Genomic DNA, 20,899 nt, shown 5'->3' on the forward strand with positions numbered 1-20,899 from the left:
CCCTTGCCGTGTCACCACGCCGAGGTGCATCGCCTGCCGCACACGAGTGTACGAGCCCAGCTCCCGTGCCGTGTCGCCACGCCGAGGTGCATCGCCTGACCACGCAAACGAGCGCGGCCGCGCCGACAATCATCGTACGGGGTCAGCCGAGGGCGGAGTCTGCAGCAGCTGATCACCGCAACCGCGACAAGGAGGGCCCTTCTCCGAAAGTCGTTCGTACCCACAACTTCCCCCACCAATAGACCCACACACACGCACGCATCGACGCCCCACTCACCTGTGAGACTATCCTATCTAGTTCACCCTTACCATCGTATCAACCCTAGTCAATTATCAGAAGACTGATTATCAACCACATGAACCATTAGCTGGCCATGAGGAATCGTGGCCCATCGAGTGATTAAGAGTCCGTCGGTTATAAGAGTGAGGTTGTTTTCCGTGCCTTTCCCTCATTCCGCTCATCACATAGGCGATCAATAGACTCGTCGAGGCAAACTCAACCTCACGAAATCCTCATTACGAATCGACCGTGCACAAAGAGAGAAAATCTTGTCAAACCAGTTTTCTTTGTCAGAGAATCTCGCCGAAGAATTAATTAAAACAGAGCCAGATCCGCTCGCCACACACACACACGCCCTCCCCCACCATTATATCAAACATTCCGTTTTAAAGGATCTTATACTTGCCGACGAATCTATTGACATATACTTTCGCCTCTGGGATACAATAAGTGCTTTTTATTACCGCAAAATGAAGTGTGTCATGCTTGGTTTCAAACTCGGCCAGTCGCCGATTGTGATCGATACCAAAACGAACTAATGAGATGCCTGGTTGTTAGGAGGGTTTTAGTCATTCAGTTCGTTAAATGCATAAGAGTTTTGAGTTGTTCTCGCAAATGCATAAGTGTTTATTCATTCATTTTAGTCAAATGCATAGTCTCGTAATTGCATAAGGATTTTAGTTATTCATATTAATCGAATGCATAGTATCGCAAATGCATAAGAGTTTGGTTATTCATGAATTATTGACGCATGTTTGACCTGCATGATAGAATGTCACATGCTTGTTAGAATAAAATTGCTTAACACCAACTGTTCGAGTGCTTCTTTCCAAGTCCATGCAGAACTATCTTATTCTTGATAACTGTATCCTGTGATGAGATATGAAAATGGAGACCTAAATATCATAACACACACTAGGATAATCGGTAAACGTTTAATCAATGATCATCGTGTTATCCTGATTGACATAACTCTGGATAAACGAAGCTGAGCCTAATTATCACAACTGCTCACATTAACATCATCGCAAGCATCCGCATAAATTACTACGATTATCTCAGCGATTATCATAATTTATGCATATCATTACACGCATTATCATAATTTATGCATACAATTACTCACACCATCATAATTTATGCATGTTAATACACACATTAACATAATTAATGCGATTTGCGCGTTTTTCGGAAAATTATTAATTTTTATTATTTTCATCAAAATTTCATAACCCGACACATACAACAATCTTACCTTCCAGAGTTTTTTGCATTGCTCGCAGGTGAAATGAGGTGCCCAGGGTTTGTCTTGATCCCCGACCGGCATGCCGAAATATGTCTTGTAGGCCTCACACATTTTAGCAGATGCTTCCACAGTACTTTTTCACTCTTGATTTGATATATTTAACGCAGACATAGAAAAATGCATCTGCCGGATGCTTGCAGCCTCTTGATGCCATCTCAGAAAAATGCAGATATGGATCCACTTAGGCAGCTGGAACTAAACTGAACTCGTGAGCTTAAGGTCCCTGTATTTATACTACTATTTATATTACGGGAAAGTTCTAGAATGTTCTAGAAGTTACTCTAAGTTTACTCAGCACAATCTATCTGGAATGAATGAAAATCGGTACATTTCAAAATATCACTATCGTCATAAAAGCAAAGTGTGTTCGGGGAATAATAGCCAGTTTCTTTATTTTGGAGGCATAATAAATTAGGAAATAACACTTATTACCCAGGAACAAAAATAAATTGTTACACAGTGTAATCATCACCGGTGTTTACTGTGAGCGGGAATCAATTTTGCATCGCTGGGTTCATAGCGCAGCACGCTAACCACTCCACTATGGCTTCCCCTACCCACCCCACTCACATGCACTCTCTTTCACATGCACTCTGCATAACTGGGCGAGAACATACGCATTTGTGCCCGAAATGGGAATTAAGCCCAGGCCATTCTTGCTGCGAGGCAAGAAAGCGTTACCACCATGCGGCGCTGCCGCAACCCTGCCACCACCCTCCCGCCCCCGTGCTGTAGTGGCCGAGTGGTTTTGGGGTCCAGGCACCTGAATGCTGCATGGGGCCGCCCGGTTGCAGCAGGCTGCCGTGGCTCCCATACATGTCACTCTGGTGGTACCCGCCGGCATCCACCGGGTGCATCACGTCTCCTCCCATCACACCACCCTGCGGCACCACGGTCACCACCCACACACACCAGTCAGCCGTCACCATCCTCTCATCATCATGATTATCATAATTTAGTACGTTTAGTGTTAAAGATGTTCAAACACCAAATAGACACCTATTGCAAGGCATCAGGTCTGCATGCTTTGATTAAAATATACGCATTGTCCTTGAAACTTAACCAGAGCACCATCCTCCATTATGGTCTTGCCTCGCTAGTGTTAGACCAGAGAAAGTAAAAAAGGAAAACCATACAAGGACAATGCAAACAAATATGCTTTGATATTGTATGCATTGTCCTTAAAACAGATTAGCCTACACCAGACAGCCTTCTTTATGGCATTGTCTTACTGGTGTAGTGACATAGAATGGTCACTACTGTGTCGGCCTGTACGAAGGCTGGGGGCCCCAAGGGGGTGCCTGGGGGGTCACGTGGTGGAGGGATCCGGACCTTCCCAGAGGTGGGGGAAGTGAGGCGTGTCCTGGGAAGGGAGGCGTGGCCTGAAGAGAGCCAGCCACGCCGGGGCGGAGCCAGCCACGCCAAACCAGATATAAGCGTGGTGTGAACGCAGAGCGAGGCTGTTGTACTGTACTCCGAAGTGAAGACATCATCGGTCGTCAAGTCCCGAGTCGTCGTCCTGGGCCAGGCAGGCCGTTGCCTGCCTGGTCCAGTCTGTGTCGCGTTCCAGAGTGTTAGTGAGTTGAGGAAGGTGGTCACCACCTCATGTACAGCGTTATATTATTTACCGTTTAATAAATAGTGTTGCCTCCAAGCTGCGTGTGTGTGCACCTAATTCGGTCTTACTACATTTGGTGTAGAAGTGGTCATCGAACTTTCGCTGATTAATTTGAAGAAGCTGTACCCTTCGCTGCCATGGTGTAAAAGCTGGCAGCGAAGTGCAAGACCCAACCGGAGGTGCGGATGGACGGTGTGGGTTGCACCTGGCCTCTCCCTGCGACGACCCCGGAGTCCGGGGCCCCGGTGATGTGCCCCGGGGGATGGGCAACTGCAGCCTGCATGGGAGGAGGCTGCGGGCCCGGGCTGGTCGCCATCGACGGCGAGTTGGAGCGACGTCGCTCGTCAACTCGACCAGCTGCTGGTGGCAAGGGAGTGGCCGGGTGTTGGTGAGTGATGGCGAAATTGCAAGATGACGCAGCTGTGGCGTTCGCGCCGTTTCGGCGGTGCCGGCGTTCCTGCCATTTCACTGCGGCGGCGTTCCCGCCAGTTTCACAGCGCCGGCGTTCCCGCCATTTGCAACGTGCCGGCGTTCCCGCCATTTCAACGTGCCGCCGTTCCCGCCATTTTTTTTACGTGCCAGCGTTCCCGCGGCGGCGGCGTTCCCGCCATTTCAACGTGTTGGCGTTCCCGCACTTCCCACAGCCGCGTTCCCGCCATTTTCACCGCGGCAGTGGTTTCGCGGTGGCGGCGTTCCCGCCTTTTGCGCTTTGGGTGCTGCGCCGGCCTGGCGGCGCGCCGCTGCAGCCCTGTGATTACGGGCCTCCCTCCCCACATTGAAGTAAGAAGAGCGGGGGAGGGCATCGGTGGTGAGAGCGAGAGGGGCCCGTGATTGAAGAGAGGGTTTCAACGTTGGAGACACTGCTGGGAGGGACTTTTTCAGTTTGACTCTCCGGTTTTGTGTTCCTCGCGGACGGTTTTTCCCTCTGTTCTTTTTGCATTTTGGCTTTGCGAGTGTTATTTGGTGTTATATTGTTGTTGTGATGTTGTGGCCAGGAAGAGGTTGGCTTAGGGCTTTTGGTTTGCTATTCATAGGGATGTTAGTTGGGTGCTTGGTGTTGTGGTGTGTTGCTGTGTGGCGTTTTTGATGCTTGGCGTAGGGGTTTAGGATTGGTTTGTTGTTGCGGTTGTCTAGGATTGTTGTTGTTTATATGTGGGGACTGGATGGAGCATTGCGCCAAATGATTGACTGTAAGAACTTCGTATACTGCATATACTGTATTAATCAATTCGGCGATTTTGGACGTTTGTGTCTAGTTTTTTTTTGCTCTCAATATTCGAATGCCCTGAGTCCCATGGTTAATGTTGAAGGGGATTTTGAAATGACAGGTTCGGTTTGTTTCAAACTCACTGGTTGGTTCCTGTCCGTTGTTGCACAGATGATGTCTTTTGTGCGGGAATGCTCCTTGTGTTCTACGTGGATTGGGGGTGCGTTTCCGTTAATTGCCGTCAAATTGCGTTGCTCTCTCCACTCGGTTGGTACAGCTGCATGCTGCAATGCGAGTCTCGGAGATGATGTGTACGGATACGGGATGTGAGGTGTATTGTTGTGACCATTGAATATTCGGGATCGTCACAAATTGTGCGTACCTGTTCGGCATTGGATCAGTTCTGTGGGGGATCATAATTCAAATTGTATGTGTTGTGATGGTGTTAAATTGCGATGGTGACATGCTGCCAGGGATTTGGAATTGTGCTGCTGGCTGTCACCTATCTTGGGGCGCAGGTCCTGACCAGGATGGCCCAGTGAGTGTTGCGTGTCTAACATGAACGTTGTGGTCCCGTCATGCTATGGCTGACGGCTTGACCTGACAGCCCGGAGATTGAAACACTCCGTGGTATGTCTAGCCTAGCGGGCTGTGCGCTCACAGGGCTCGGAGAGTGTGGTCCCGTCATGCAATGGCTGACGGCTTGACCTGACAGCCCGGAGATTGAAACGCTCCGTGGCATGTCTAGCCTAGTGGGCTGTGCGCTCACATGGCTCGGAGAGTGTGGTCCCGTCATGCTATGGCTGACGGCTTGACCTGACAGCCCGGAGATTGAAACACTCCGTGGTATGACTAGCCTAGTGGGCTGTGCGCTCACAGGGCTCGGAGAGTGTGGTCCCGTCATGCAATGGCTGACGGCTTGACCTGACAGCCCGGAGATTGAAACACTCCGTGGCATGTCTAGCCTAGTGGGCTGTGCGCTCACATGGCTTGGAGAGTGTGGTCCCGTCATGCAATGGCTGACGGCTTGACCTGACAGCCCGGAGATCGAGACACTCCGTGGCTTGTCTAGCCTAGTGGGCTGTGCGCTCACATGGCTCGGGGAGTGTGGTCCCGTCATGCTGTGTCTGATGGCTTGACCTGACAGCCCGGAGATCGAGACACTCTGTGGCTTGTCTAGCCTTGTGGGCTGTGCGCTCACATGGCTCGGGGAGTGTGGTCCCGTCATGCTATGGCTGACAGCTTGACCTGACGGCTCGGAGGTTGAGACCCTCCGAGGCGCGTTGAAACAGTGGGCTGGAGATTTGTAAGGTTCAGGTGGAGTTGTCCTGTTACGTTGAGACTGTATCCCTCAGTTGTTAGGGTGCATGTTGTGCAGTGAGTGAGAGACTGGGTCGTCTCAGCTCGGTCGGTACAGCTATATGCTGCGATGCGAGTCTTGGAGAGAGACTGGGTTAAAATCCCACCGATATGGCCGACGCGTGCTGCTGGTTGTGACGCCGCGTCGGAAAGGCGGTGGGGTGGTAACATGGAAATTCCCCCCCCCGATATGGCCGACGTGTGCTACTGGTTGTGACGCCGCGTCGGAAAGGCGGTGGGGTGGTAACATGGAAATTCCCCCCCCGATATGGCCGACGCGTGCTACTGGTTGTGACGCCACGTCGGAAAGGCGGGGGGGTGCTAACGGGTGACTGTCATTGCATGCGTGATTCTAACGGGGGGGGGGGGCTGTGCTGGAGCGTAAGTGGGTTAGCCAGTTTTCATGTATATTTGTTGTTTATTCCCCGTTTTCTATGCGGTTCCCTTTTACCCTCGTCGATTCTGTATATATTACGTGATTGTATTTCTTATCGGTCGCCGGTCATTTATTCATGTTGCTGGTTCGGAGGCACACCTTTTCGATTTTTCACAGTTGTGTTACAGCCGGGGACGGCTGTGTGTTTATACAGGGGGGGGTGATGTAGTGACATAGAATGGTCACTACTGTGTCGGCCTGTACGAAGGCTGGGGGCCCCAAGGGGGTGCCTGGGGGGTCACGTGGTGGAGGGATCCGGACCTTCCCAGAGGTGGGGGAAGTGAGGCGTGTCCTGGGAAGGGAGGCGTGGCCTGAAGAGAGCCAGCCACGCCGGGGCGGAGCCAGCCACGCCAAACCAGATATAAGCGTGGTGTGAACGCAGAGCGAGGCTGTTGTACTGTACTCCGAAGTGAAGACATCATCGGTCGTCAAGTCCCGAGTCGTCGTCCTGGGCCAGGCAGGCCGTTGCCTGCCTGGTCCAGTCTGTGTCGCGTTCCAGAGTGTTAGTGAGTTGAGGAAGGTGGTCACCACCTCATGTACAGCGTTATATTATTTACCGTTTAATAAATAGTGTTGCCTCCAAGCTGCGTGTGTGTGCACCTAATTCGGTCTTACTACACTGGTGCTAGACCAGAGAACACCAAAAGACAAACAGCACAAAGGCAATGCAAGTATTAAAACATTAATAGCTCAGATTGAGCAGTTAAGGGTAAAGGAATTGAAAACTCATTTTAGATTGAAAACTCTTTTCTTTAGAACTGCTTTTTGTGTTTAGTTGTCCTTCCCCTACACCTCCAATTAGCATGGTTGGCTACGTACGGTGTGAAAGAAATTCAACATATGTATATACAAAGAAAAGGATAAAGCTGATCGTTTTTTCAAAATTTTGATACCGGAAAAAGGGTCCCGTATATACAGTACACGCATGGTATTCGAGCCATTTTTACATTGCCAGACTATCGTGACGGGTGTTTTTTTCGAAAGGTAATCAGGAGCTTCACAGTGGGGGGTAACGATTGCCGCGAGTAATCCCAATAAAGTAATTTGCGGTGTCGCTTTTCAAATTTTGACGGCAACTCCGGCACACGATGGCCTACTCGCTTTGAATCACGTCACGAGATCTTTACCATCCACCGAGGATCAGACGGTGCGTAGTATGTTACGGTTAAGCCACAGACACCGCAGTGATAACTGGGGCAACCTTGCAGGATTCGAACCGCGAACCTCTGCAACACCGAGCAGCAAACGCACCACCGCCGAGATGCATCAGTCCCAAAAATATCTTAACTGATGAACATACGTGACTTATTGACATATGGCTTGTCGGCACGCGACCAATCCACTAGAGACCCATCAACACGCGACCCATCGACCTACCTCATTCCAAGCAGCTGGGTCGTCTCTGAAGAGCGAGTGGGTGAGCTCCACCGACAGCCGCTTCTTGAAGTCCTGGGGCTTGTCCTCCGACATGCGGAACAGCACGGCCGCTGCGTACGTTGCTGTGAATGCACGCAGACAAACAACCGGTGTACCCACGGCCAATTGCCTGACTCCTCCCATTCAGCCCATTCATCTGTCTGCTTGTCCCAGCAATCTCATTGGATTTTGAAAAAAAAAGAAAAGTTGAAGGCTGCACTTGACATCATCGCGTAGACCATGGGGCCCTGATAATAAAATAGTATTTAAATATCTTTCCAGGTTTAACGTTTTTTTAAAACATTTTTTGGCATATTGCATCGATGGTAACCATGTTGTAGAATGGTCTGTTTAACACGTAGGCTTTCGCGACCAATATCATCCATCAGAGGTTTTTGTGTTAGATCGCGTAATTATATAAATGTGTCGTTAAAACCCGCCACCACTCGACACAGCCAACTAGTAAGGGTTGTCACGTAAACAGAACATGCCAATTCATCACAAGTACAGCACCACAGGTGTGTTGGAGAGCCAAGCCACAACATTTACAAACCGATTACGATGTTTCGCCAGTAATTACAACAAGCTTCATCAGGCGACAGCCAGGTTTGTGGAGAATTCTTACTATTTAGTTCCTTATATAGAGGCGTGATGAAGCTATCATTAATAGCTCGTTTTTTTCATATTTTACCACAAGCTTGTGTGGTTATAATGCAGACTTCATGCCTTGCAATAGGTGTCGATTTGGTGTTTGGTCATCTGAACACCTCCAGTATTATTGCCAGCAAGGGAAAAACTATTATTGTTCATCTTCTTGATACCAGCAAAAAAGGTCCCATAGATATAACTGCTCAACTAATTAGATCAGTCATGGGATGACAGTGACCAAATGAGTCACTGAGTAGACAGTGGATCTCTCTTAAATAAAGATACCACACTGCAACATGGTTACCATCGATGCAATATGCCAAAAACATTTCAGAAAAACGTTAAAACTGGAAGGATATTTAAATACTATTTTCTATTATCAAGGTCCCATGGTCTACACAATGGTGTCAAGTGCAGCCTCCAACTGTCAGCCACTCCTAGCTCTCTGAGCCATGTCCCATGAAGAAGAGGCATTGCCCAAAACGTCACTTATTGTATACGGCAAGTCCTCGCTAACCGTGTAGTGTTCACACTGTAGCGCGTTTTCGTGGTCATGCAGTTCTTGCATTCGGGAACACTTTTCGCACAATGCGGAACGCGTACCTTTCGAACGCGGAACACGCACACCGTTCTAACGGTCGACGACGTACTACTTTCTTGAGCTAAGTGGTATAGTGATACAGTACGTGGAATGATACAGTAACGTGGCAGTGTACCCTCATTTATTTGTCCCGCCATCTCACTGCCTGTCTGTAGTAGTACATCATATCTCGCTAAACTTCATCGTTACTACATTATTTATGGGGAAATAATTTTCATTGAAAGCGTTTTTCGCTGAACACGTGTGAACACTGGCGCACTAAGCGAGGACTTACTACAGGTTTTTTTTTTGCAATGGGATAAATTTACAGACTCCAATGGGATAAATGCAGACTCCACACTCCACACAGCCAGAGAGGGAGAGAAGCACCCGGGGTAGAAATGAAACCCGAGCGCTCCTTGCCACGATGCCTGAAGAGCTTTGACACTGTCCCTCCCTGACGGTGCCAACGCTCGTCAAGGAGGGGCCATGCGGACCGCCGGCTGGCTCACCCACTCCTTCGTTGCGCGAGTGCAGCAGCTCGGTGAGAGGCGCCGTGGCGCCCTCCGCTTCAACAGCCTCGGCCGCCTCCTTCTCCTGCGCCAGCTCACAAAGTACGCCAGCCGCCACGCGCTGCACGTTCTCGATGTTGGAGTAGAGAAGCTGCCGAGCCAGAGCCGTGGGGGGCAGGGGTCAGGGCACAGCCTTGACAAAGCACTTACCTCGCCAGTGCAATGGTGGTAGACACAAAGATCCCCCGTGTAGCCTATAACAGGCTTTTGGGGCTAGTTCTGTTAAGCGAGTAGCACCTATGAAGGCCGGCACGGCAGAGAGGGTGGGTGGCCAGCACCACGCCCGGCCACCTTTATCTCCCTTGTGGTGATGTTTACACATCGACCTAACGGAGGCTGAGTCGATCTAGCGGAATCCCAGGACCGGTTCAGATAATTGTCACTGGTGTTGATCGTGAGCCGGGTTCATAGCGCAGCACGCCAACCGCTGCCCTACTGCTCCACATATGCAATGGTGATACTATTGTTAGAACAAACACATTGATGAATTTATTTTGTATTATTTTTACGATTATGCTTGTTATGGCTGGAAAAGCTGCTCCTTTTCAACATTGCTTTGCATAATTGCAATTGAGTAATTTGCAGTGTATTTTTTTTTTAAACGTAGACCGTCTGTGACACCAGCACACAGAGGCCTAACCATTGCAAATAACTTCACAGAATCGTTAACGTACACTCGGAAGCAGATGGCACATTAGTTAGAATAACTGTTATCAGTAATTTTACCGTTTGAAATATAAAAAACGTTTCTCTTTTATTCTATTTTACCTTCATATGTTTAACAATAATTGGACTGGAATCTCTGTGTTTCAAGTTACAACACAGTTTCACGTCATATAGAGGCAGACCTCGCTTAGCGCGACCCCGCAGAACGCTGATCCGTTCTAGTGCTCTTTGTCCTGAGGAACATTTTTTACAAATATCTCAACAGTGCTTCCGAGTGAGAACAAAAAGCAATGCTAGCTGAGGAAACGTACCCGCCCCCCATCATTCACTCAGGGATGAACGCTGTGTGGCGAGACCTGCAATGTGAATTGTGCTGCCGTCATAAGTGAAGGCGCTCTCAATATACATATGAATAAAAAATAGATTAACGTATGACAACACGAGGGCGATACGCGTCATGTGTAAATGCTGCTTCAACCTGCACGAAGAGGGGGATGGTGTTCAGTCCGCGGATGACGGTGCGATTGTGGGCATCGCGTGCCAGGATGTGAAGGGCGCCTGTGCAGCCCTCCACGATCTCCTCCATGCGGATGCCATCCTGTAGAGCACCAGGGTAGTCACGCTCCCTTAACATCTCACCATCACATTCATCGTTCACACTGCCTTCAAGCAGACAAATATGTATTCCCGCACCGATTAACACGATTGGCTACATACGGTACAAAAGAAGTTCAACAGACATACAGTGGATATTTTTGGATATGGCCCTGCTTCTGAGCAGAAGAGCCGAAGTACAGTTCTTAAAGAACACCAATTATATTTTTATACTGTGTAATTTTACGTAAAAAAAATACAACTGAAATAACTTATTATTATTATTATTATAATGTAGTACATTTGGCATTGGTGCCATTATTATCACGCACGGATATCACAAAGGAAAGCGCTATGTTTCAGAAACATAGTCTGCAATAGTTTCACAGTAGGGGTAATGTTGCGATGTGTAATCCCAATTGAGTAAATTGCAGATAATCTTTTTCCAACTAGATATTGGGCCAATCCCAGGTACACTGTAAGTCTATGGGACTATTTTTTTTCATACATGGTATGTTTTTAGCCTTTTTCAGATAGGAGACAGAACCAGAGAACCCAGGGCAAACCCATGCAGAACAGGGGGAGAGAATACAATCTCCACATAAAAAGTGCACGAAGTCGGGATTTGGAACTTCTTGCTGCCACGCATAAATTATGCCACTGTGCCACCCTGCTGCCCAGTTAGTTATCAGTCGATAAAATGCCATCAGCCTCAAGGTGGCTAGGTGGTTCAGTGGCTAATGCCGCATCAGAGCAAAGAACTATTACAGATTCTGGGTTTGAATCCAGGCTACCACATATCAAAAACCCGGGCTCTCAAGCTCGGAAGTGTAGCCAGTTGATCAATAATTGCAGAAAAACAACAAAAATTAACTTCTTGTCACTTTATGAGTCTTATTTCCAGCTATGACGACTTAAATCGTTTTTTTTTTGTATATTGCGGACACGGTTACAGAAGGGCATGTTATCTCCCTCACCTGATATGCAGGAGGTAGTGGGTTCAATCCTGACCCTGACGTCTGTATATTTGGCGTTTGCATGTTCTCGCCGTGGTCGCGTGGATTTTTTTCTAGGTTCTCCGGTTTATCCCTCCATATTTAAAAACATGCGTTTATAATATTTGGCTGCTATAAATTTCCACATAAGCCACTTCATTGAGCTATCATATGTGGCCAGGTCGCTCCTGAAAAATAGCTAATAGCTCAGTGGGTTTTACCTGGTAAAATAAAAGATAGTTTAGTTTCATCTATAGTTTAGGTCAACCGCCCCGTGTGTGAATTTTTGTAGCATGGCCTTCCAGAAGCCATCCTCTAAGACAGGGTGATGCACGGCTCTGCTAGAGTTCTGAGTGGAAACGTCTTCGTCTCACAAGTTGACAATGATAAGATGCCAAATGCAGGCCCCAGCATAACCCAAGCAATTATTTAGCTCATAATTGCTATATAAGTACAAATTTTGCCAAAGTTGAAATCCTGCTGTCATTTCTGCAGTGGAGTACCCAGTTCCGAGCTCACTGCACTTGATGGAATTAAATGTAGTGAAGTCAGATTGACTGATGATCTATTACTCACTGCTTCATACCAGCCACTTACCCACCGGCAGTCATCTCATAACTTTTCTATTGGTACCACCATGATTACTGTTGTTGTGAACTTCAGTCATCAATTCCTCCACCTATGTTGAGGACTCAAGTCTACCAGACTGTTTCATTTCATCTGCATGGTGTTCAACCACCACGCTGCATATGTGAACAACAACAAACTCACCTTCTTAGGTTTTTTCGGTAAAGTCACGTAGAAAGTAAAATAAAATAAAAACAAAAATCACGACGTTTCGGAGGCAACACAAGTCTCCGTCATCAGGTGGGACCGTCACAGCCAGATTAGCTGTATCAAGTGAGGCAATGATTCAAGATGTAATCCCTTAAAAGCGAGTTGAGGGGGGAGGGAGAGGGAGGGGGGAGCTCATCAGACTATGGTAGCCAATGAAAGGAACGTATCGGGAGGGAGGGGGGGCGAGGCCAAAAGGGTGGGCGATGGACGTGGAAGCGCTTGTGCGCAAGCGGCCAATTACTGCACACGCCAACACAATGGAGCGATTGTGCGCAAGCGGCCAGCCACTGCACCCGCCAACACAATGGGCAGAGAGGAGGAGGGGAGGTCTAATACACATGATAGACAAAAGAACGAAAATGATGATGGGTACAAACTTAGGGGGAGCTCATCAGACTATGGTGGCCAATGAATGGAACGTATCGGGAGGGAGGGGGGGGCCGGGGGGGGGCGAGGCCAAAAGGGTGGGCGACGGACGTGGAAGCGCTTGTGCGCAAGCGGCCAATTACTGCACACGCCAACACAATGGAGAGAGAGGGGGAGGGGTCTGATACACATGATAGACAAAAGAACGAAAATGCCCATGTTTATACCAATGCTGGCTGAACAATGAAGAGAGTACTGTTAAAATAACTGGGGATGTTAACACTCGGTAAAGTACAGTAAAATAGTGCCTGTCAGATAAGATGGTCCAAAAAATTTGTGATTAAGTCTTTTTTTTTTGCGTGGTTGATAACATCTTTCCAATGATTACTAAGTTTGTACCCATCATCACGGTTGAAATTATGTCTGTGTTTGTATATTTGTATGGCTTCGTGTACAAACAAAATCCTGGACCTTCTTAATGATGGGAGTTACTCCAAAATTAAAAACGATCCCACTAAAAGGCTAACGACGAAAACCAACAGTATCATCACGAGTTCGACTTCCCTAATCGAACCAAGCAAACGTCCCTCTCTAAAACCATCGGCGGCAAGACCTCCCAGACTCTATGGTCTTCCCAATATCCATAAGGAAGGCACCCCGCTACGACCCATTGTGTCGACGATAAACTCTCCTACGTACAAACTAGCCCGTTTTCTATCAGATACTCTGCTCCCTTTCACAGGCAAGACCTCTTCAGCAGTACTCAACTCAACCCAATTAGTCTCTATGGTTAAGGACATAGTACTATCTCCTGATGACATCCTCGTCAGCTTTGATGTAGTATCTTTGTTTACCAAAGTCCCAGTACCGGACACCCTAACAATAATTGAGGACTTAGTCCAACATGGATTGAATTCTGATGCACCTGCGCTGGTTAGGCATTGCCTCACCAACACCTATTTTACCTGGAATGGCACCTTCTACAAACAGAATGAGGGTACCCCTATGGGCTCCCCTTTGTCACCAGTTATAGCCAACATTCATGGAAAAGTTTGAATCAGACGCCATCCAGACATCCACCCTGCGTCCTTCCCTGTGGAAGAGATATGTGGATGACACTTTCGTCATCTGGCCACATGCCATCCCAGCATTGAACCACTTCTTGGACCACATCAATTCTAGACACCCATCCATCAGATTCACCATGGAAGTGGAGAAAGACGGTAAACTACCATTCTTGGATATTCTGTTTGAGAGGAGTCCTGACGGTTCCTTGGGACATTCTGTCTACAGAAAAGCCACCCACACAGACTCCTACTTGAAACCGGATTCCCACCACCACCCATCTCAAAAGAACTCTCTCATCAAAACGCTATACCACAGAGCACATGGCATTTCTGACAAACACCACCTGACCGGTGAATTAAGACATGTACATCAGGCCCTCAGGATGAACGGATACTCTGACCGTACTATCCGCCAAGCTGTCTCTCCCACCACACAGAAACAGCCACATGAAACTCCGACCAAAACCATTACGTTACCATACATAGCTGGCGTGACCAAAAAGATCTCCAAAATTCTAAGCAAACATAAGATCCAAGTCCGATTCAGTACAGTGCATAAAATCCGTGATCTGATTCCATCTGTGAAGGATGTCGTTCCTGACTTACAGTATCCTGGAGTCTACAAATTGAGTTGCATTTGTGGTGATTGCTACATTGGAGAAACGAAACGTCATGTTTCTGATCGTGTCCGCGAGCACAAGTCAGATCTGAAACACGGCAGAACTGATTCTTCTGCCGTGGCCGATCATTGTTACAACTCGGTGGGCTCTCATGAAATTGTCTTTTCCGAGACCAAGGTTCTCTGCAAACCTCCCGGCTACCATCAAAGGTTTGTACACGAAGCCATACAAATATACAAACACAGACATAATTTCAACCGTGATGATGGGTACAAACTTAGTAATCATTGGAAAGATGTTATCAACCACGCAAAAAAGACTTAATCACAAAAATTTTTGGACCATCTTATCTGACAGGCACTATTTTACTGTACTTTACCGAGTGTTAACATCCCCAGTTATTTTAACAGTACTCTCTTCATTGTTCAGCCAGCATTGGTATAAACATGGGCATTTTCGTTCTTTTGTCTATCATGTGTATCAGACCCCCCCCTCCCCCTCTCTCTCCATTGTGTTGGCGTGTGCAGTAATTGGCCGCTTGCGCACAAGCGCTTCCACGTCCGTCGCCCACCCTTTTGGCCTCGCCCCCCCCCCGGCCCCCCCCCTCCCTCCCGATACGTTCCATTCATTGGCCACCATAGTCTGATGAGCTCCCCCTAAGTTTGTACCCATCATCATTTTCGTTCTTTTGTCTATCATGTGTATTAGACCTCCCCTCCTCCTCTCTGCCCATTGTGTTGGCGGGTGCAGTGGCTGGCCGCTTGCGCACAATCGCTCCATTGTGTTGGCGTGTGCAGTAATTGGCCGCTTGCGCACAAGCGCTTCCACGTCCATCGCCCACCCTTTTGGCCTCGCCCCCCCTCCCTCCCGATACGTTCCTTCCATTGGCTACCATAGTCTGATGAGCTCCCCCCTCCCTCTCCCTCCCCCCTCAACTCGCTTTTAAGGGATTACATCTTGAATCATTACCTCACTTGATACAGCTAATCTGGCTGTGATGGTCCCACCTGATGACGGAGACTTGTGTTGCCTCCGAAACGTCGTGATTTTTGTTTTTATTTTACTTTCTACGTGACTTTACCGAAAAAAACCTAAGAAGATGATTCCTTGCAGTCACGAAAGCTTCAAATCTAGAACAAACTCACCCACCCACTCACCACAGTGCAGGTCTCAACAAACACCGAATATGCTGGTGTCAGGGTCGGGATCTAACCCACGACTTCCTGTATAGCGCAGAAAACAAATATCTCAACCACACATCATCTGCTTCACCACCAGCATGTTTGGGGGCGATGACGTAGCCTAACCGTGGCACATTTGCCGCTTGTTTTCAGAGGTTGACAGTTTGAATCTGGCTGGCCGTCCTGGTTATTCCTGCAGGCGTATTAACCTACAATGATGACGGGGCGGTGCAGGGCACTGACCACATACTGTGGCTGTCCCCCGGAGGCCGCGGTTTGGCGCTGCGTGTCCTGGTGAGCGCGAACCAGCAGTTGCACAAGTTGGGGGATGGCACCGTGCTCGCGCAGCGGCGCATGGTTGTCTGGCAAGAGCGCCAGGTTACGGATGAGCCCCACCACAGCCTGCATGACACAAACAAAGATTGTCCGTGTACAGGCCAGACCTCGGTTAGCGCGACCCTGTAGAATGCCAATTCATTAGAGCCCTTTGTCCTGGAGATTTTTTTTTACAAAAAATGTAAAATAATAAACATTTCAACGGCGCTAAGAGCGAGAACACGCAGCAGCGCCAGCCGAGGAAATGTACCTGCCCCATCATTCACTCAGCCAATGAGTGTGACAATTCGATTGTCACGATTCCTGCTCAGGATCACATTTAAAGATACATAAATAAATCTATTAAATTTTCCAATGTTAATAAGAGTATGTTTAGCCAGGTGAGAACTCATGAGACTAGGCTAGTCTCAGGCTCCACCCAAAAGAAATCTCACCACAGACATTTTAGCTGAGGGCATCACTAAGACCTGGAGCGCAGCAGCTCTAACCTCGTCTCTCCCACCACTGCCTTGTAGGAGTACAATAGAATGCACTCGTGAGTACTGGACATAACACTTATTGATGTTATAATAAATGATTATTTTTATTCACGAAAGGTTTATGATCTGTATTTTTATTATTATTAGCGCTATTATCGATACCTGATGGAAGCCCTCATATATTGCTCATACGTAAGAAATAATGCTGTCAAGAACGCATACCCACATATAGAATGGTATAACGACCCCTCTTTTAGCGCCGATTGATTAGTCCTCACTTCTCCAGGAGCGCTAAGTGAAATCTGCCTGTACCCGGAAAAGACTCGCCGAGTCTGAAGGCCCTATTTCAGGAGTGTCCTCCCAAGTTTTCATAGTCAGGGGCAATGTTTCTACGAGTTTTCCCCCATTAAGTCATTTTGTAAGCATTGAGATGTTTGGCCATTTATATCCGGAGTAAAGTCATGCCGAGTAGGGGAAGAACACACAAACTCTGCAAAGGCAGGAATCAAACCCAGGTGGGTGGCCCTTCTTGCCTGACAGCAAGCAGGGCCACCCACCCACTGCACCATCCTGCCTTGTAATCCTACACATGTTAGGGCAAGTGCTGTTCGCGAGTAGCACCTATGAAGACCTGCACGGCACACGTGGGGATGGGTGGCTACACCCGGCTGCCTTTGTCTCTCCAGTGGTGAAGTTTACACACCACACCACGTAGTCATTTAAGGCTGAGTCGACCTAGGAGAAGCCAGGACCAATTAAAATATTCACCGCTGTTATTGGTCATCAGTAAGAATTGAACTCGAATTGCCAGGTTCATAGCGCAGTGCGCTAATCATTGCAGCACCACTTTCCACAAATATATAACAACCGTCATTCACTACTAAGTGGTGGTGATGTCACTATGGCACTTGAACCAGGTTAAGTGCACTTTGAGGCCACGTGAACTTTCGAAGGCCGGCTGGCAGGAGGTCACGGAACAGACCCAGGTGCCATGGGTTGATTTGACTGAGATGACTGGCCGTTGCACCAACTGTGCTCTTCACTGTGACAACTTTCTGAAATATAGCTGCCTGGCACTCCGCTCATTGTGAGCGCCAGTCCTCTGCCTTCCACTGTTGTTGGAGGGCAACTGCCTCCAACTCCTCAGTAGCATCTTTCACGGACCTCATCCACAGAGGCCAAACTTGACACTGCTGGTACCAGTCGTCAGCAAGTCCACTCGGCTCCACTTATTTCTGTATCACATCAGTCCACATTTTCTCCAGCCCGTGCCGCACCCATTTAGCTGTTTTATATTTACGCACACAAACACAACTGTAAACACTGTGCACTGTGCGTGAAAGCATTGGAACCTTGATGAGGGGCCAGCGTGACGGGGGCTGCAGCAGCTTCACAGTGATGGGCAGGCCGTAGTGCAGGCGTACAGCTTTTTGCGCCAGCTCGGCATCAGGGTGGCGGCTGGTGAGGTGGCGCAGTGCGCACACAGCCGGCTCGGTGATGTCCTCTCGGTCTCCGGCCTGCAGCACCGTCTGCACCAGAGCCTCGATCCCACCGACCTGCGCCGCGCCCATGCGACCGCCACGCGGAGGGGAAGCGGCAAACAAGCCGGTGAACAGCGGGCGAGTGCATGGTGTGCAAACGCGATGCCACGGCTACGGGCATCTCAGGAGGTGACTAAAGATTTATGTGCCTTAAAAAAACTAGTTTCAGATGATGGGTGTCACCACCCACTGACTGGGATAGTATTAATTTTTTTACATTAGCGATTTTCTCGTGAGTGCTGACATTAATAATAAGAGTCCAGTGGACGGAGCCACCGACAGTCAGAAAGTGAAGATGCCGGAGAAGTGCTGTGGATTGCAGCTGCAAAAACGTAAGGTAAGTCCTCGTTTAATGCGTTCCTGAAAAGTGCCGTGTTAAGCGCAAACATTTTCCCATAAATAATGTAAAGATAAAGTTTGGTCAGATACAAAGTAAGCACACGCAGTGAGATGGCAGGACAAAAAACTGAGGGTATGCCACCGCGTTACTGTATCATTCCGCGTATCGTACCGCTCAACCGCGCAACTCAAGAAAGTAGTTAATCATGTCAACACCACGTGTTCAGGGAGAACTTGCCGCACATGTTATTAAAGAAACTTGTTGGACTACATTTTCAAAATCGAGCAGCATCACAAATAAACATGTGCTTCATGGTCATACATGACTTTTTAAGACTATACTGACTTACAACATATTGTACCGATGATACTTTGACACAGTTTTAAACAAAACACCACATTTACTTGATGTATCTGGTCGTGAAAATTGTACTTCCAATTTAATGGCGAGTGAACTTAAACAATAACTGGCGTGTTATTAAACGCTTGTACATCATGTGAGCATTTAATTTGTTTGGCTGTGTTGGGTGGTGGAGGGCCTGCCAAGGCAGGCGCGCCGTCACCACCATCACACGGCCAAACAAATTCATTGCCAGGTGTAGAAGCATTTTATGCACCAATTGTTATGTTAAAGCTTACTCAATGGCGAGCCGAAAATCAATTCTCACAAGCACATTTATAAATCCGATAACGCGATGTTTAATTTGAAACTGTGTGAAGCAAAATCCGGGAGGAAGTCAGATGAACAATTATTCTAACTTTTGAGATTTTTATTATTTTACTTTCACTTCCTGTATCTTGTCCTGATGATGCTTGTACACTTGACAATTTACTTTGTTTGGCTGCATCAGATTGTGGAGACTCTTAATGACACAGATTTGGTCAAATCATTACGTAGTGGCCCAACCCAAAATATCAATTAGGAATCATAATTATTGGCTGTTGGTACAGTCAGTCCTTGCTTAACGCGTGGTGTTCACACAACATGTTTTCGCTATCATGCAGTTCTCCCATTTGGGAACACTTTTCTAAAAACGGGGTCGAGCACTGTTATAACGTTGGAACGCGCACCATTATAACGCAGAACGTGCCCGTTATAACGCAGAACGTGCCCGATATAACGCGGAACACGCACCATTACTTTCTTGAGTTGCACAGCTGAGTGGTAGAGTAAAATAGTACGCAGAATGATACAGTAACGCAGCGGCGTACCCTCAGTCCTGCCATCTGTGTGCATAGTAGTACATTGTATCTCGCCAAACTTAATTGTTACTTTATTTACAGCGAAACTGTTATCAGTTAGCGCGGTTTTTTCTCTTGACAAGGCACTTGTTAGGAATGCATCCACCACCGCGTTAAATGATAGACGCCTGTATTTTGTATATTTCCTGGTTATAAAAAAAGGTCCTAGATCTATACGTAACCTAAATAAAAATCTACATTGACCAGACGCTGAACCTACCTGGCATACAACCATCTTGTTGCGGTAGTTGTTGCAGGTGAGGTTGGACAGGATGCCGGCTCCGCAGGTCACGACGTTCACGTCATTAGATCCCAGCAACTGCACCAGCGACTGCAGCAACCCCTCCATGTTCTCCTGCACCACACAGCAACACCACATCCACGGGTCAACAACATCTCCTGAACAACAATTGGTCACGTCTAAGGGCACGTGCGCAATCGGCAAAAAAATCACAATAGCGATAGTGATATCAAAAGCAATGCTTCAATAGAATTACCTCTTTAATTTGGACCTGTTTCGAATATTAGGTCTCATCAGCAGGGCATGGGCTGTGAAATAAATTCTGCTGGATTGTCTGGTATGACAGGCAAAGGCCACCAGTCGGTTTTGTACCCAATCAACTTTACTCATTGAGTCTGTCACTCACGTTGAGGACTGGGTCAATCACAATGATTGTATTAGTCTCGTCAAGACTGTGTTCAACCACCGCAGGTCGCAAAAAGTCACTTACTCATTCAGCCTCTCATTCACCCTCTCTTGACTCACCCAGTCAACCACTTACTCACTCAAGAGCCACTCACCCACCCACTCACTACACTGCTTCTTCTGTTGCACTATGCGCAACTTTGGAATTTCCTCCCACAGTTTATTTCCCCCAAGCTCTTGCTTAATTCTAGAATCGTATCAACTCTTATCGAGTACAACTTTGATCATGCTGTTTGTACTTGTGTAATGTAAGTGCCGTCTGTTGTCCAGCAACGGCAACTGCGGTGGACGAGCAGTACACACAGCGGTGAGCATAAACGCGGGTGTGTCGGCAGGGTGGAGGAACTGGGGCAAGGGTCATGGAAGACCCCATCTGGAAGCCCCTGGAACCCGCTAGTGGGTTCGAGAAGGGAGGCGCGGCCAGGGCGGAGCCAGGTCGCGCCGGGTAGCATAAAAGCAGCTGAGAGTGGGAGCTTGTGACTGCCGGTTCTGGGAAGTGGACTCGTCT

General features: G+C 48.0%; 1 protein-coding gene across 2 annotated transcripts in view; it reads right to left on the minus strand.

Moving 5' to 3' along the window:
- Positions 1-20,899, minus strand: part of LOC144730142 (catenin beta-1-like) — a 69,061-nt gene that overhangs the window by 6,096 nt on the left and 42,066 nt on the right. For both annotated transcript variants that reach the window (XM_078610728.1, XM_078610735.1), the window contains exons 9-15: positions 19,906-20,040; positions 17,916-18,119; positions 15,992-16,150; positions 10,567-10,686; positions 9,363-9,513; positions 7,584-7,705; positions 2,350-2,467 (exon numbers count right to left, since the gene is read on the minus strand). In XM_078610728.1, coding sequence (XP_078466854.1) covers positions 2,350-2,467; positions 7,584-7,705; positions 9,363-9,513; positions 10,567-10,686; positions 15,992-16,150; positions 17,916-18,119; positions 19,906-20,040 — 1,009 coding nt within the window. The remainder of the gene's footprint in view (positions 1-2,349; positions 2,468-7,583; positions 7,706-9,362; positions 9,514-10,566; positions 10,687-15,991; positions 16,151-17,915; positions 18,120-19,905; positions 20,041-20,899) is intronic.

This window comes from Lampetra planeri, chromosome 2 (assembly GCF_965212315.1).
Source record: "Lampetra planeri chromosome 2, kcLamPlan1.2.h2, whole genome shotgun sequence".
Taxonomy (NCBI): Eukaryota; Metazoa; Chordata; class Hyperoartia; order Petromyzontiformes; family Petromyzontidae; genus Lampetra; species Lampetra planeri.